General features: G+C 46.7%; 3 protein-coding genes across 11 annotated transcripts in view; 2 read left to right on the top strand and 1 right to left on the bottom strand.

The window, feature by feature from the left end:
• Nucleotides 1-555: 555 nt before the first annotated feature.
• Nucleotides 556-3,196, top strand: RBM8A (RNA binding motif protein 8A). Of its 5 annotated transcripts, none has more exons than XM_021716542.1 (6): nt 556-720; nt 1,637-1,696; nt 2,004-2,081; nt 2,273-2,409; nt 2,732-2,858; nt 2,978-3,196. In XM_021716542.1, exons 1-6 carry the CDS (start codon nt 654-656, stop codon nt 3,160-3,162), a joined length of 654 nt encoding a protein of 217 aa, XP_021572217.1. In that variant the 5' UTR covers nt 556-653; the 3' UTR covers nt 3,163-3,196. The 5 variants fall into 5 exon arrangements, with proteins under 5 accessions (XP_021572217.1, XP_008064225.1, XP_021572220.1 ...); XM_008066034.2 differs by having other exon boundaries at nt 2,732-2,868; nt 2,978-3,191; XM_021716545.1 differs by having other exon boundaries at nt 2,732-2,850; nt 3,014-3,125.
• Nucleotides 3,197-3,456: 260 nt separating this feature from the next.
• LOC103268450 (gonadotropin-releasing hormone II receptor) lies at nt 3,457-10,089 on the bottom strand. The gene is made up of 3 exons (XM_008066033.2): nt 9,257-10,089; nt 4,887-5,097; nt 3,457-4,102 (listed from the first exon to the last, which is right to left on the bottom strand). Exons 1-3 carry the CDS (start codon nt 9,764-9,766, stop codon nt 3,690-3,692), a joined length of 1,134 nt encoding a protein of 377 aa, XP_008064224.1. The 5' UTR covers nt 9,767-10,089; the 3' UTR covers nt 3,457-3,689.
• Nucleotides 10,090-10,215: 126 nt separating this feature from the next.
• PEX11B (peroxisomal biogenesis factor 11 beta) overlaps nt 10,216-14,427 on the top strand; it is a 10,546-nt gene continuing 6,334 nt past the window's right edge. For 3 of the 5 annotated variants that reach the window (XM_008066031.2, XM_021716540.1, XM_008066029.1), the window contains exons 1-3: nt 10,216-10,513; nt 11,298-11,413; nt 12,141-12,342. In XM_008066031.2, coding sequence (XP_008064222.1) covers nt 10,458-10,513; nt 11,298-11,413; nt 12,141-12,342 — 374 coding nt within the window. In that variant the 5' untranslated portion in view covers nt 10,216-10,457. Of the gene's footprint in view, nt 10,514-10,603; nt 10,704-11,297; nt 11,414-12,140; nt 12,343-14,427 lie in introns of those variants that run through there. The other 2 variants (XM_008066032.1, XM_021716541.1) reach the window with 2 other exon arrangements.

Below are 14,427 nucleotides of genomic sequence, written 5' to 3'. Positions count from 1 at the left end.
AAAAAAAGTCCCACAGGTAGTGGGGAGAGTTCGGGAGTTTTACCTTAAGGGGGGAAAAAAAAAGTTTATACCTGTCTCACCAATCGTATTTCAACGGTAACCAGGTTCGTTAGCTTCCTGAAGAGAAACTCGGTGCTGCAGTGCGTTCCAGAAGCAGCTTTTTAAGCCAGAACTGCTGATCAAACTATTTTTTAAAAACGCTTCTATCATACATCAGGTTGCTTTTCGAAACAAGGTACAGACCTAGAAATTTTGAAATAAAAAATTTTCAATTTCCATTTCCTAGTTTGGGGTGAAAAGAGATGGAAAGCAACCTTATACTACAGAAATCAGGCCGTACTTCACCGTCAATAGTACAGTATTTTTCATCAACTGCCCCAGTTAGGAGGAAGCCGCTGACTCCGTCTACCCTCCCTAGTTAGTCGCTTCCAACGAGGAGGCATCATTTAGCTCGCGACCTGTCCAAGATGGCTATAGAAACGCTTCCGCATTTTCCGAGCTAGGCCCGCCCCCATTGCGTATTTTCACAGCGCCGACGGGATTTAGGGTTGGTCCTGATTGGTCAGCTCGACTGGCGACCTTTCCCCTCTGCGACAGTTTCCCGAGGTGCTTAGTGTCTGGGCGGCACAGACGAGAGCTTGACCGGCGGCAAGATGGCGGACGTGCTGGATCTTCACGAGGCTGGGGGCGAGGATTTCGCCATGGATGAGGATGGGGACGGTGAGGACAGTGGAGGCGGCTGCGGGAAGCGGGGAAAGTGCGAGAGAAGGCGCAATAGGGAAATTTAATCTTCTCGCTGGCAGGCAGGATGAGAAACTGGTAACGGGGTCTTGGTGGGTTGAGACTCCACCCCTTTTGGGAGGATTGTGGGTGGAACCGGAGAGGGACGGAGGTTAAAGCCCTTGGGGGGGACCCCTTTCAGATAGTCCTGTAGGCCGGGCGTAGTGCTTCACACCTGTCATCCCACCACTTTGGGAGGCCAAGGCGGGAGGATCGCTTGAGCCCAGGAGGTCGAAATCAGCCTGGGCAACATAGTGAGACCTTGTCTCTACAAAAAATAAGTTGGGCGTGGTGGAGCGCGCTTGTAGTCACAGCTACTCTGGAGGCCGAGGCAGAAAGATCGCCTGAGCCCAGGAGGTCGAGATTGCGGTGGGCCATGGTTATGCCACGGTTGTGCCACTGCACTTTAGCCTGGGCAACAGAGTGAGACTCCAACTCAAAACAAATAAATAAATACAAATAAAAAGCAGCCGAGTGTGGTGGCTCATATCTGTAATCCCAGTACTTGGGGAGTCCGAGGCGGGAGGATTGCTTGAGCCCAGGAGTTCGAGACCAGCCTAGGCAACATAGTGAGATCTCATCTCTCACTGTAAAAAATAAAAAAAATTAGATGTGGTGGGATGCGCCTGTAATTCCAGATGCGCCTGTAATTCCAGGCTGAGGCAGAAGCCTGAGCCCAGGAGGTCAAGGCTGGGGTTCAGCTGTGATCCAGCCACTGCTCTTTAGCCTGGGTGACAGGGCCCTGACTCCATAAGATAAAACAAAATGAAATGACAGATAGTATCCTGGAAAAGCGACAATTGTTATAAATTACTCCTGTCATTGTTACTCATTCTTTTCTCTTCTTGGGCTCCAGAGAGCATCCACAAACTGAAAGAAAAAGCGAAGAAACGAAAGGGCCGTGGCTTTGGTTCTGGTGAGTGTGGGAGAAATGGGTAGAGTGATCTAATAGGGTAGGAGCTACATAAATCAACAGCAACCAGATCCATTAGTTTCCTGAAGAGAATTCAGTGCTGCAGTCCATTCCAGAAGCAGCTTTTTAAACCTGCACTGCTAATCAAACTATTTTTAAAAAATGCTTCTAGCATACATCAGGCTGCTCCTCAGAAAAGCGTACAGGCCTACAAACTTTGAGAGAAAAAAAACTTTCTTCATTTCCTAGTTTGAGGAAGAACAGAGAGAAAGAGGGAAGTTTTTGGTAATCTTTTGTATGTGCCTTATAGAAGAGGGGTCCCGAGCGCGGATGCGTGAGGATTATGACAGTGTGGAACAAGATGGCGATGAACCTGGACCACAACGTTGTGAGTAAAATGCTAACTCTGGGGGATCCCTGTTTTCAGGCAGTTATAGAGACCAATAAAATTAAATGCAGTAAGAGTGGGTTCAGAGATAGCTTAAGCCGTTTCTGGAGTCCACACTAACTCTACTCCTGTGATCCTGTTTGCAGTTTTTCTCTCATGTGCTTGTACAATTTCCCCCCCTTCTCCAACAGCTGTTGAAGGCTGGATTCTTTTTGTCACTGGAGTCCATGAGGAAGCCACTGAAGAAGACATCCACGACAAATTCGCAGAATATGGGGAAATAAAAAACATCCACCTCAACCTGGACAGGCGAACAGGATACCTGAAGGTATGCTAAATAACACTTCATTGCTTCCCTTCTCCCATAACCCTTTGACAGCATTGGTAATTCTTCTGTGTTTTCTGTGGTTGGCCAAAAGCAAAGTTGAAATAAAATAACATTGGGAACCAATTTTGTTAGATACAGCAAAGAGACAGACAGAGACAGATAGACAGAAACAGACACATTGTATATACAGTAGGGATGGAGGATGTACATTCATTGTTTAAAGTTTATAGGTTTTTCTATTTGAGTTTAGATTTGAGGAAGAGAATACTCAGTGACGCTTGGTGAAGTAGGAGGATTTGATATGTCTTTTCATTTGCCTCAGGGGTATACTCTAGTTGAGTATGAAACATACAAGGAGGCCCAGGCTGCTATGGAGGGACTCAATGGTCAGGATTTGATGGGACAGCCGATCAGTGTTGACTGGTGTTTTGTTCGAGGTCCGCCCAAAGGCAAGAGGAGGTAAAGTGGAGAGGGCAGACACTATTTTGGTGAAGGGAATAAGAGCGAAACAGAACCAGGATATTGTATAACTTCCCTCTGATGGATCCTCTTCCCGCTTTTTCCCTAGAGGTGGACGAAGACGCAGCAGAAGTCCAGACCGGAGACGTCGCTGACAGGTCCTCTGTTATCCAGGTGTTCTCTCCACAATTCCATTCGGCCATGCAGCCTTGGAGAAACAGGGCTGGTGTGGAACTTGTTGTGTTTATATTTAATCTCTCACCCTATCTGCTTAGTGGTTTTTGGGGGTTATGAATAAATGTTTCGTTTTTGTTTTCTACGTTTAAAATTTCCTATTCTAATATTGAAAGCTCTGAAGCACTGTTTACAGTAAGGAAATAGGGATCATTGTGAAGATACTTCTCCTGAGGACTGAATTCTATGCGAGTTTTTTTGTTTGTTTTTTGAGATGGGGTCTTGCTCTGTTACACAGGCTGAAGTACAGCTGTGTGATCATAGCTTACTGCAGCCTCAAACTTCTGGGCTCCAGTGATTCCCTCCATGTCAGTCTACTGAGTAGCTAGGACTACAAGCATGTGCCACCACAATTGGCTAATTTTTAGATTTTTTTGTAGAGACAGGATCTTGCTGTGTTACCCAGGCTGGTTATGTGAGTTTCTTTGTTAGACATAGTCTCAAGTCTCATGTAGGATTTAAGTAGAGACACTACTCAGTATTTCTTTGTCTTGGAAGCTAAGAGAGCAGGGATAATAGTGAGAGTTCTTATGGTATTAGAGAAAAATTATTCTGTTCCTGTATACTCTGTTGTGAGCAAATGGATGTTATAGGAATGTCTCTTTTGTTTCTGTTGCCCTCCTTGATGTCACATTTGTTTGTGCTTCCGGCTGTCTCCAGGCTTGAATCTCCTGATGGGGCATTCGCCCAGACCCTCCTTCCCTCGAGGAGTCTATACTAAGTTCTTGGTGCCCTCTTCGGCAGCCAAGGGTGAAGGCTCCATAGAGGAGAGGATCCAGAGGAGCATTGAGGAGGCCAAAGAGGAAAAGGATGTGGCTGAGGCTGGAAGGGACTTCAGTTAGCATGGCAGGGGAGAACCAGTACCACAGACCCAGTAGGTAATAAGGTGTCCAGCAGAGGACGAAGGTCAACAAGACAAGCAGGGCCAGTCGCAGGGCCCGGAGACGAACACGGGGGCGATTGTCTAAGGAGCGGCGGAGGGTGTATTCACCAGCAGGGGCTAGGAATTTAGAAAATGTACTCAAATTCAGACACTTACCTTCTGAACTGAAGAGTTTTTAGTGAATTGATGGAAGGGCAGAGCCAGTGAGATGGAGTTCTCCCCCTCAAAGGATACTGCTGCAAACCCTCCTCCCCTTCCCATCCTGAGACTGAATGATCTCCTACCCCCAGGGATTATGACAAACATGTTAGAGAAAAAGTTTTTTGTTTTGTTTTGTTTTGTTTTTGAGTTGGAGTCTCACTCTGTTGCCCAGACTGGAGTGCAGTGACCGCTCCCGGCCACCACAGCCTCGAACTTGCTGGGCTCTGGCGATCCTTCTGCCTCAGCCTTTCAAGTAGCTGGATCTACAGGCGCACGCTACCACGCCCGGCTAAGTTTTTGATTTATTGTAGAGATGAGGTCTCACCAAGTTGCCCAGGCAGGTCTCGAACCTGCGGGCTCAGGCAATTCATTCACCTCAGCCTCCCAAGGCGTGGGATTACAGGCTGAGCCACCGAGCCTGGCTGAGAAAAAGTTTTGATTGAGATGCTATGTTACATGAAGTCACCAAGTCTCCTGATCATTTGGGAAAGTGATTTTCCTGTTCCTTGCCCAGCTAATTCAACTTAGGTAGAGGCCGTTTAGAATTGAAGGCATTTAATAAAATTTTCTCTAGCATCAGGTGCTAGAGACAGACTTAGGATCTCACTTTGGTTTAGTAGCTGGTAGGTAGCTAGATAAATAAGTGATGCTAGAGGCAACAGTTCTAGGGGTAAGGATTAAGGCCTGGGATTAGTCTTACCATGGCTCCCCTTCCTTGTCCGGGAACTAGACACACTGAGAACAATGCGGCTATAGCAGATGGCCATGGCAGTCAGCGGCAGCAGAAAGAGGCAGCAGAAGGTGAAGAGGTTATAGGTGGTCTCTTGCCATTGAGCCTTGAAACTGCCTTTGGTGACACACTGAGTGAAGGGGACTGGACCAGCTCGGCGGACAGTATGGAACAGGAACAGCTGGAGTGGAGTTAAGGACTATTAGAACTGGTACCTCCCAACCTATCTACCTATGTCACACTATCTCTTCCCAATTCATCCTAAATTTCAAGTGAAGTAGCACAGTGCTGAGTAATGGTTCATCCATGGTGTCATTTTTTTTTTTTGAGTTGGAGTCTCACTCTGTCACCCAGACTGGAGTGCAGTGGCCGCTCCTGGCCACCGCAGCCTTGACCTGCTGGGCTCCGGCGATCCTTCCGCCTCCGCCTTCCAAGTAGCCGGAATTACAGGCATGCACTACCACGCCTGGCTGATTTTGTGATTTTATTGTAGAGATGAGGTCTCGCTGCCCAGGCAGGTCTCGAACCCGCAGGCTCAGGCAGTTCACTCACCTCAGCCTCCCAAAGGCACAGGATTACAGGCTGAGCCACCAAGCCCAGCTCATGGTGCCATTTTAAAGGGGTTGGAAAAGTATCTTAAAATAGTCTGTCTTCCCCTTAGGCTTGGATATGATGCTGTGAAATAAGTTTGTTAAATCTTGGAACTTAATCCTGCCGTCCCAAGTATTTTTCTAACATTGCACTTTATTTATTTTTTATTTTTTTTTTAGTCAGAGTCTCACTCTGTAGCCCAGGCTGCAGGGCAGTGGCATGATCACAGCTCACTGCACACAGCCTTGACCTCCTGGGATCAAGTGATCCTTCCGCCTCAGCCTCCCGAGTAGCTGGGACTAACAGACATGCACCACAATGCCTGACTCATCTTTAAAATTTTTTGTAGAGACTGTGTTGTCTAGGCTGGTCCCAAAATCCTGGGCTCAAGCAGTCCTCTTGCCTTGGCCTCCAGAAGTGCTGGGGTCACAGGCAGAAGCCACCATCTCCAGCCCACATTGCACTTTCTAAAAGGATAATATTTCTACCACCTCACCTATATTTTTAGTTGAAATGATCCTCCTGATATGCCTGTGATAAATTTTGTGGGAAAAGAAATTTTGTATGAAATAGGTGCTACTAAAATTCCAGGCCATTTTGCAGCTACACTAAAGTGACCTTTAGTATTAATAGTCTTGTGTGCAATAACTATAATAAAACTTAACATTTCCAAAAGCTTTTGGCTGCCCCTCCCCTTTTTGAGAACTTACTGGGTTTCTGGATTGAATCATTAAAGATTTTTTTAGTTTGGTGCCTTGGTTCCAGTAGATTGAATCACTATTCATTTGGCAAAAGGTAAGCTCCATAACTATTAGATTGCTAGATATAAGGCATTTGGGAAAGTGATTTTAGCAGGTATGAGGGACTTTCAGGGAAGGTGAATAGTATCAACCAGAGAAATAGAATTCTAGAGTAGTAGTCTCAACTCTGTCACCCAGACTGGAGTGCAGTGGTATGCTTTAAGGCCACCACAGCCTCAACCTGCTGGGCTCAGGCAATCCTTCCACTTCAGCCTTCCAAGTAGTTGGAACTATAGGCGTGCCCCACACACCTAGCTAATTTTTTGATTTATTGCAGAGACAAGGGCTTGCCATGTTGCCCAGGCTGGTCTCAAACCTGTAGGCTCAGGTAATCCTCTTGTCTCCACCTCCCAAAGTGCTAGGATTACAGGCATGAGCCACTGTGCCCGCCACATCCATATATTTATGAGTGTTTTGTTTTTGAGCTGTGCCTGGAAGACTTGAGAATTGTGAGGAGTATAAAAATAGTCAAAGCTCCTAGATTTACAATTTGGTCCATAGCCTTTTGTCTCCCCTTTCTCCTATTTTATATGCCATTTACCATCTATTGCAGAAGCCTTCCTTTCAGCTGCTGATAACTTGGACACTTAAGCCTACAGAAATAAGTAATTTCTAACTACCCCTCATACTCCTGCACCACAGTAACATCACACTATTACATATATATATATATATATATGTATATATATATATATATTTTTTTTTTTTTTTTGTAATTGACACATTTTAAATACAATTACAGTATGTGGAAAAGGCAGAACTTAACCAGAAGGACACTGATTTGGACTTGAGCCCTGGAGTCAGAGGCTGCAGTGAGCCATGATCACCTCACTATACTCCAGACTGGGCAACAGAGCGAGACCCTGTCTCTTAATAAAAAGAAAAAGTAATCTGGAACCAAAAATATATCACCTTTTGCACATGTATCATTATGTCATTATCAGTTTACCATTGAGACATAGAGGGTGCAACTGTCAAGATTGTTAAGCTGTAAAAAAGTAAAATGTGGCCAAGTGCAGTGGCTCACACCTGTAATCCCAGCACTTTGGGAGGCAGAGGCAAGAGGATTGCCTGAGCTCGGGTTTGAGACCAGCCTATACAACTTGGCGAGACCTCGTCTTCACAATAAAATGAAAAAATGAGCTGGGTGTGGTGGCACATGCCTGTTAATTCCAGCTACTTGGAAGGCTGAGGTGGAAGGATTGCCTAAGCTCAAAGGATTGCCTGAGCCCAGCAGGTCGAGGCTGTGGTGTCACTGCACTCCAGCCTGGGTGACAAAGTGAGACTCCAACTTAAAAAAAAAAGTATAAAATTCATCTCCTGTTCCATCTTGGATTTCAAGTGCCTTAGCCAAAATCTTACAGCTAGTTAGTGATAGAGCCTAGACTCAGACAAAAAAAAAGTAAAACAGGCAAACAATGCAACAAAAACAGTCTTCTCATTCCCAATCCACATCTAAAATTTGCTTCATATAAACAAACCCAAGTGTAATTGTTATGACACTGTGGCAACACACTTTTTAACGCTTGAAGTGGTAGAGGTCCTGTTTGCAACATATTGTTGGAAGCAATATTTTCTTTGTCCTTAGAACTATAGTCAGAGTAACTTCTAGTAATAACATTTCTGATACTTGAGGATGTAAAGATCAAATCTTAAGTCTGACTATAAGGCACTGGCATTCCAAAGACTGAAAACAGACCCTTCTTGGCTTCCTTCCAGACATAATGCAAGTCCATAGTCTTGGAGATGCTGCTCTATCCCGCACTTCCTTCATGATAGTACTAAATGGTGTTCGTTGTTTTGAAGGAATTGCTTTGTATTTAGCTTTATTCTCGATTTCTAGCTCCTTGTCAGTATTGAGATTTGATTAGCCTAGTGCTCAAATTCAGATGCTTGCTTATTTGCAGGGTTTTGGTTTTGTTTTTGAGTCGTCTCACTCTTGCCCAGGCTGGAGTGCAGCGGCATGATCACAGCTCACCACAGCTTCAACCTTCTGGGCTTAGGCAATCCTGCATCAGCCTCCTGAAGAGTTGAAACTGCAGGCGCACGCCACCACGCCCAGGTAATTTTTTAATTTTTTATAGAGATGAGGTCTCACTGGACTGCCCAGGTTGGTATCCAACTCCTGGGCTCAAGCAATCTTCCCATCTCCACACCCAAAGTGCTGGGATTACAGACATCAAACCATGACACCCAGCCTTGTTTCCAGTTTTAACATCCATTCCACAATAAAGCCAGAGTGAAAAATACAAATTTGATTGTGTTACTCTTCATTTTTTAATTTAGTATCTCTCCACACCACCCTCCAGATAAAGTACAACTTTACTATCTGTGATCTAGCTCTCTTCCCCTGCCACTTCATTACCATTTTCTAGTCCTCACCTTTAGCAGCAGTCACTTTGAGACCCTCTACTCTCCATCCTCCCTAGAATTTCTCCTACTTTAATTTAACATCTATCAAGCAAATTTTAACATCTCTGGAAAGCTGTCCCTGAGTGCAAAAGTCCAAAAAAAAATTCCCTGCATTGTCTTTAACTCCTTATTTAGCATGACACTTTTGACTGCTCACTATATTGTAATTGCCTAATTTGTCTCCTGACTTCACCCTCTTCTTAACAGACTCCCATGTATGTTTCCTCCCTACCCTAGAGTTTCTCTGCACCAGTCTCCTGAAGGAGATGGGATTAGGAGGATGCAAAGAGATGGAAGCCAATTGTAGTAAAGCAAGTCTGAAAGAAAGAGGCATCGATAAATACAAGATACTGCTTTTTAAAAATAGGTTCTTAACATGTAAATTAACATACAGATAACCTTGCAGAAGGGAGCAGAGGCTTCTTCCCTGAGGGTCAATGGCTAACGGCTCTCAAGCTCGCCATTTCACTCCCAAGCTTCATGCTCTGGACCCAAATCCCTGTCCTGCTCATGCCCGAGTCCCGACAAATCACTCACCTGGGGCAAGGCAAGCAGGAAACTAAGTCCCCAGGCTGCTCCCAGAAGTTTCCTTCCACCCGAGCGGGGCCCAAGCGGATGGAGTACTGCTGCCTGGCGGTCGAGCCCAATGACTACCGGTAGGAAAGCTGCAGCATACATGGCCATTAGTTTCAGAAACATGAGTGTCCGACATGCGATGTCCCCGGCCAGCCATTGAACAGTGATATTCCATGTGGCATCTAGGGGCATAACCACAAAAGTGACCAGTAAGTCGGCAACTGCTAAATGGGCAAAGAGTCGCCGCACTGGAGAGGAGCGGAGCTGGCTGGGTTGCGGCCGTGTCACGGACCACAGCACGGCCAGGTTCCCTCCAGCCGAAGAAACAAACAGCACAATGGTCACTCCCACTCGGACCTTGGCTGCAGCTGAGAAGGTGGGCAGGTCTGAGCCCTCCACCTCCACTCCTGATCCCGCCCAGACATCCTCCCCCGCTGCTGACTTCCAAGGAGTGCTGTTGCCCGCAGACATGGTGACCAGGAGTGGAAGGGTTGGGAGGATGAAATGTGGGTACGAAGTGGTTAGCTTCAGTCTCTGATTCTTCGCCCTCCTTTTCAGGATCTGGAGCTGGTTATTGCGAATTTTGTCCACTAAAGCCTCCGTCTCTGGAGACTCTCCATCTATTCTGGAGGAGGTCACCTGTCCAATTGTCAGGGTTCTGCAGGGAACGGAGATCTGGTACTAATCGTGTTCCTTTTCCCTCGGACAGACTAGTCTGGCCTTCGAGTTTCTGCTGCCTTAGACCTCTTCAGCCTCCACAGCAGCTGGAGCGAGCGTGCAAAAGGGTTGGGGGTGTTCTGGGAGCGTCCCATCCGCCAGAGCTTGCAGACTACTGCGGCGCTTTTTCGCCCCGCCCCCACCCCAGGCCCCGCCCTTGCTCCTGAATATTTAAAGAGAACGTGTTGCTAGAGGCGTGCTCTGGGAGTGGAGATCGTCTACTAAGGGGACGCCCTGACGGAGGCACACGCACAGTAACACGCAGATGTAGGCTCAAAGAAAACCGCTTCGCGTCCTGAAATTCCGCTTCCAGGGCCGGTTCCACGCGCTGTCTTTTCTGGTGTTATTTGTCCCTCGCGAGGCACCGTTGGGTCGCCCAGGAGGCGTGACTAGGGGGCGGGATGTGGGGCGGGAGCGGGGCCTCTGAGCCGGGGCTGCCACTGTCATGGACGCCTGGGTCCGCTTCAGTTCCCAGAGCCAGGCCCGGGAGCGGCTGTGTAGGTGCGGTCGGAATAGGAATGGGGGGAGGACGGGCAGAGGAAGATGCTCGTGAGGCGAGGTCAGTTCAGGCTACGGGGGTCAAGAAGGGTCAACTGCTGCTACGGGGTCCCAGACGGACCTTGAAGCGCAGATTGGAGCCGGTCGTGAGGAGATGATTCTTTTCCGATAACTGGAAGATGGGGAAACTGAGGCACGAGTGGGCCAGCGGGGAGGCCGCTCAGGGTTGCCGTGTCCACATAAGAACTGTTTCCTCACTGGGCGGTGGTGGAAGGAGGAGCGTTCTCCCGGCGGTGGATAGCGACTCGGACTCTGTCCCTAGAGCTGAGGGGGCGCTCCCGGTTTCCGTGTCCCCTCACCGTGCTGTCACCCGGAAACTCCTCTGCCTCCGCTCTGGTTTTTGGTCTCCATTCAGCTGGAGGGTCTTGAAATCTCTTAGTTCACCTATCCTGAGGACTAATCTACCCTCCAACTGTCCCTCTTTGTCATCGATCACGTACATGTCACACTAATTGGACTCCCTGCTGCCTTCATGGCCCCTTCAGGCCTCATCATTGTCAAATCTCTTATTTTCTCAACTTTCAATAGTGCTCTCACTCCCTTCTGGCTCCTTTTTGTCCTTTCCTGCCCCTGGCCTGGAGGAGAAATGGTGAGATATGAAAATGAAGAGGAGGAAAGGGAATGGTCTTGAACTGAGAAAAGGGAAACTCTAGCCTTGCCTATTGGAGGATTTGAGGAGGGGAGTTCGGGGGGGCCTCCATCTTACCTTGTCTATCCTCTCCTCCAGGGCTGCCCAGTATGCTTGCTCTCTTCTTGGCCACGCATTGCAGAAACATGGGGCCAGTCCTGAGTTACAGAAACAGATTAGGCAACTGGAGGGCCATCTGAGCCTTGGCAGAAAGCGTAAGTAACTTCTTTTTATCACTGCAACCCTTCCTCCGTCCCCAGCTATTCTCCCTTAGTCCCTCCTTCCTGTACCCTCCCTGCCAGCTCTTCTCCCCCTGCACTTACTCTCTGCCTTTCTCCAACTGAGATAAGAGAGCAGGTGTAAAGAAGTAATGGAGGATTTGAAGAGAATGGGACAAGTTTGGGAAACTAAACTGGGACAAAAATTAATTAAATTTGAAGTAAAAAAGAATGAACAGTTATATCAAGGTGTCAACAGGGAAAAGAAAAAGTAAAATAATGAACTGGCCAGACACAGTGGCTTATGCCTGCAATTCCATCATTTTGGGAGGCTGAGATGAGAGGATTGCCTGAGCCCAGGGGTTCCAGACCAGCCTGGGCAACTTGGTAAGAACTAATCTCTATAATAAATAAATAAAAATAAGCTGGGCATGGTAGTGTGTGTCTGTAGTTCTAGCTACTTGGAAGACTGCGGCAGAAGGATCACCTGAGCCCAGCAGGTCAAGGCTGCTGCAGCCGTGAGTGTGTCACTGCATTCCAGTCTGGGCAACAGAGTGAGACTCTGACAAAAAAAAAAAAAGAATGAACTGTTTCTGCTTTTTTTTAAAACTGTTACAATTATTACTTGCCTGACTTTCACTCTCTTGCTTTCTTTTTCTGTTTTTTGCTCTCTATTTGCCTCTCTGCTTCCAAATCCTTGCTTTCTCTTGCTGATCTCCACAAGTTCTGCGCCTGGGTAACTCAGCAGATGCCCTTGAGTCAGCCAAAAGAGCTGTGCACCTATCAGATGTTGTCCTGAGATTCTGCATCACTGTTAGTCACCTCAATCGAGCCTTATACTTCGCCTGTGACAATGTCCTATGGGCTGGAAAATCTGGACTGGCTCCCCGCGTGGATCAGGAGAAGTGGGCCCAGCGTTCATTCAGGTTTGATATCCTTTTCTTCTACAAGATCTTTCTGTAGCCTCCATATTCCATAACGTATCTTTTATGAGAGAAAGATCTCTCAGGAGCCTCCTAGAGTATATATGTCTTAATCAATCACTTGGCTTCCAATCTTCATTTAAGTCTTAAGCTATCAGAGATTAACAAATAAGAGCAGATGAAAAGCATATTCTTCTTGACAATGACTAGGATTGAGCAAGATATTATAATGCTTTGATTGTGCTTCTATCTATGTCATAGGTTATGCCCCTCTCACTGCCTGTTCATTCATTGATTTTAAAAATATTTACCAGCCAGGCACGGTGGCTCAAGCCTGTAATCTCAGCACTTTGGGAGGCTAAGGCGAGAGGATTGCCTGAGCCCAGGGGTTTGAGACCAGCCTAGGCAACTTGGCAAGACCTCGTCTCTACAATAAATCAAAAAATTAGCTGGGCGTGATAACACACACCTGTAGTTCCAGCTACTTGGAAGACAGGTCGAGGCTGCAGTGGCTATGAGCATGCCACTGCACTCCAACCTAGGTGACAGAGTGAGACTCCAACTCAAAAAAAAAAAATTTACTAGATGCTTACTGTGGGCCAGAAGATAAAGTAAGGAACCAAACAGACAATGTGCCTATCCCCATGAAGCTCCCAATCTAGCAAGGGAGTTGGATATTAAAACTAAAAATCGTGGGTTCGAGACCTGCCTGGGCAACTTGGCGAGACCTCATCTCTACAATAAATCAAAAATTAGCTGGGTGTGGTAGCGCACACCTGTAGTTCCAGCTACTTGGAAGGCTGAGGCAGAAGGATCGCCGGAGCCCAGCAGTTCGAGGCTGCGGTGGCCAGGAGCAGCCACTGCACTTCAGTCTGGGTGACAGAGTGAGACTCCAACTCAAAAATAATAATAATAATAAAATAAAGAAACTAAAAATCACTCAGATATATTTGTGGAAAAGTACACAGTGTTATGAAAGAATATAGCAAAGGAAGCTAGTTTAGATAGAAAAATCAGAGAACTATTTGAGAAAGTAATATTTTAATTTAGAACTGATGTTTGAGTTGGAGGAGTTAGGCAAAGCAAACAGTAGCAGAAAAGACATTTCCAAACAGAAAACAGAGGCTTTTTAAAATTAGGATCTCACTCTGTTGCCCAGACTGGAGTGCAGTGGCACAGTCACAGCTCACTGCAGCCTCAAACTCCTGGATTTAAGCAATCCGGCCTTGGCCTTCTGAGTAGCTGGTACTACGGCATGTACCACATGCCTGGCTAATTTTTTAACTTTTTGTAGAGACAAGGTATTACTGTTGCATATGCTGGTCTCAAACTCCTGGGTTCAGGGTATCCTCAGCCTCCCAAAGTGCTGGGAATACAAGTGTGAGCCACCATACCAGACAGACTTTGAATCAAGAAAGATTCAGGGAAGTAGTGAAATAGAAAGAAATTCAGGCCAGGAGCAGTGCTCACGCCTGTAATCCCAGCACTTTGGGAGGCTGAGAGGCAGGAGGATTGTTTGAGCCCAGGAGTTCGAGTCCAGCCTGGGCAATTTGGTGAGATCTAGTCCCTACAAAAATACAAAAATAATTAATTCATTAGTGGTGCATACCTGTAGTCCCAGCTACTTGAGAGGCTAAAGCAGGAGGATCGCCTGAGCCGAGGAGGTCGAGGCTATGGTGAGCCGTGATTGTACCACTCTTTTTCCAGCCTGAGTGACAGAGTGAGACCCTGACTCAAAAAGAGAAAGAGAGGAAGGGAGGGAGGGAGGGAGGAGGGAAGGAAAGAAGGAAGGAAGGAAGGAAAGGAGGGAAGGAGGGAGGGAGAGGAAGGAAGGAAGGAGAGAGATAGAGGACAGTATTGAGTAAAGGGCATAAGTTCAAATTCAGGAGATAGACGGGCTAAATCATTCATACAGAGCCTTTTAGGCAGAGATAAGATTTTAAAAATTTGTTTTGTTTAAATCTTATCCTAAGTCCAGTGTGGCATTATTGAAGGGTTTTGAGCAGGGACACGATATGATTCAAGTTGTTTTTTTTTTTTCTTTTTGAGTTGGAGTCTCACTTGGTTGCCCAGACTGGAGTGCAGTGG

The sequence above is a fragment of the Carlito syrichta genome, unplaced genomic scaffold (assembly GCF_000164805.1).
Source record: "Carlito syrichta isolate Samal-C Ts95f unplaced genomic scaffold, Tarsius_syrichta-2.0.1 Scaffold308835, whole genome shotgun sequence".
In the NCBI taxonomy this organism is placed as follows: Eukaryota; Metazoa; Chordata; class Mammalia; order Primates; family Tarsiidae; genus Carlito; species Carlito syrichta.
Note: the sequence above shows the minus strand (reverse complement) of the source record. Positions and strands in the feature narration are given on the sequence as shown.

Excerpts from the sequence above, each read along its gene's own strand:
- LOC103268450 (XM_008066033.2), bottom strand. The coding sequence starts at position 9,766 with ATGTCTGCGGGCAACAGCACTCCTTGGAAGTCAGCAGCGGGGGAGGAT. Across the intron at positions 5,098-9,256 it reads TCCTGCTTGCCTTGCCCCAG|CTGTTCCTGTTCCATACTGT; the intron begins GTGAGTGATTTG and ends ACTCCACTCCAG. Across the intron at positions 4,103-4,886 it reads GACAAGGAAGGGGAGCCATG|CCCCTGCTGGTGAATACACC; the intron begins GTAAGACTAATC and ends CTAAATTCCTAG.
- RBM8A (XM_021716542.1), top strand. The coding sequence starts at position 654 with ATGGCGGACGTGCTGGATCTTCACGAGGCTGGGGGCGAGGATTTCGCC. Across the intron at positions 721-1,636 it reads CATGGATGAGGATGGGGACG|AGAGCATCCACAAACTGAAA; the intron begins GTGAGGACAGTG and ends CTTGGGCTCCAG. Across the intron at positions 1,697-2,003 it reads GGGCCGTGGCTTTGGTTCTG|AAGAGGGGTCCCGAGCGCGG; the intron begins GTGAGTGTGGGA and ends TGTGCCTTATAG.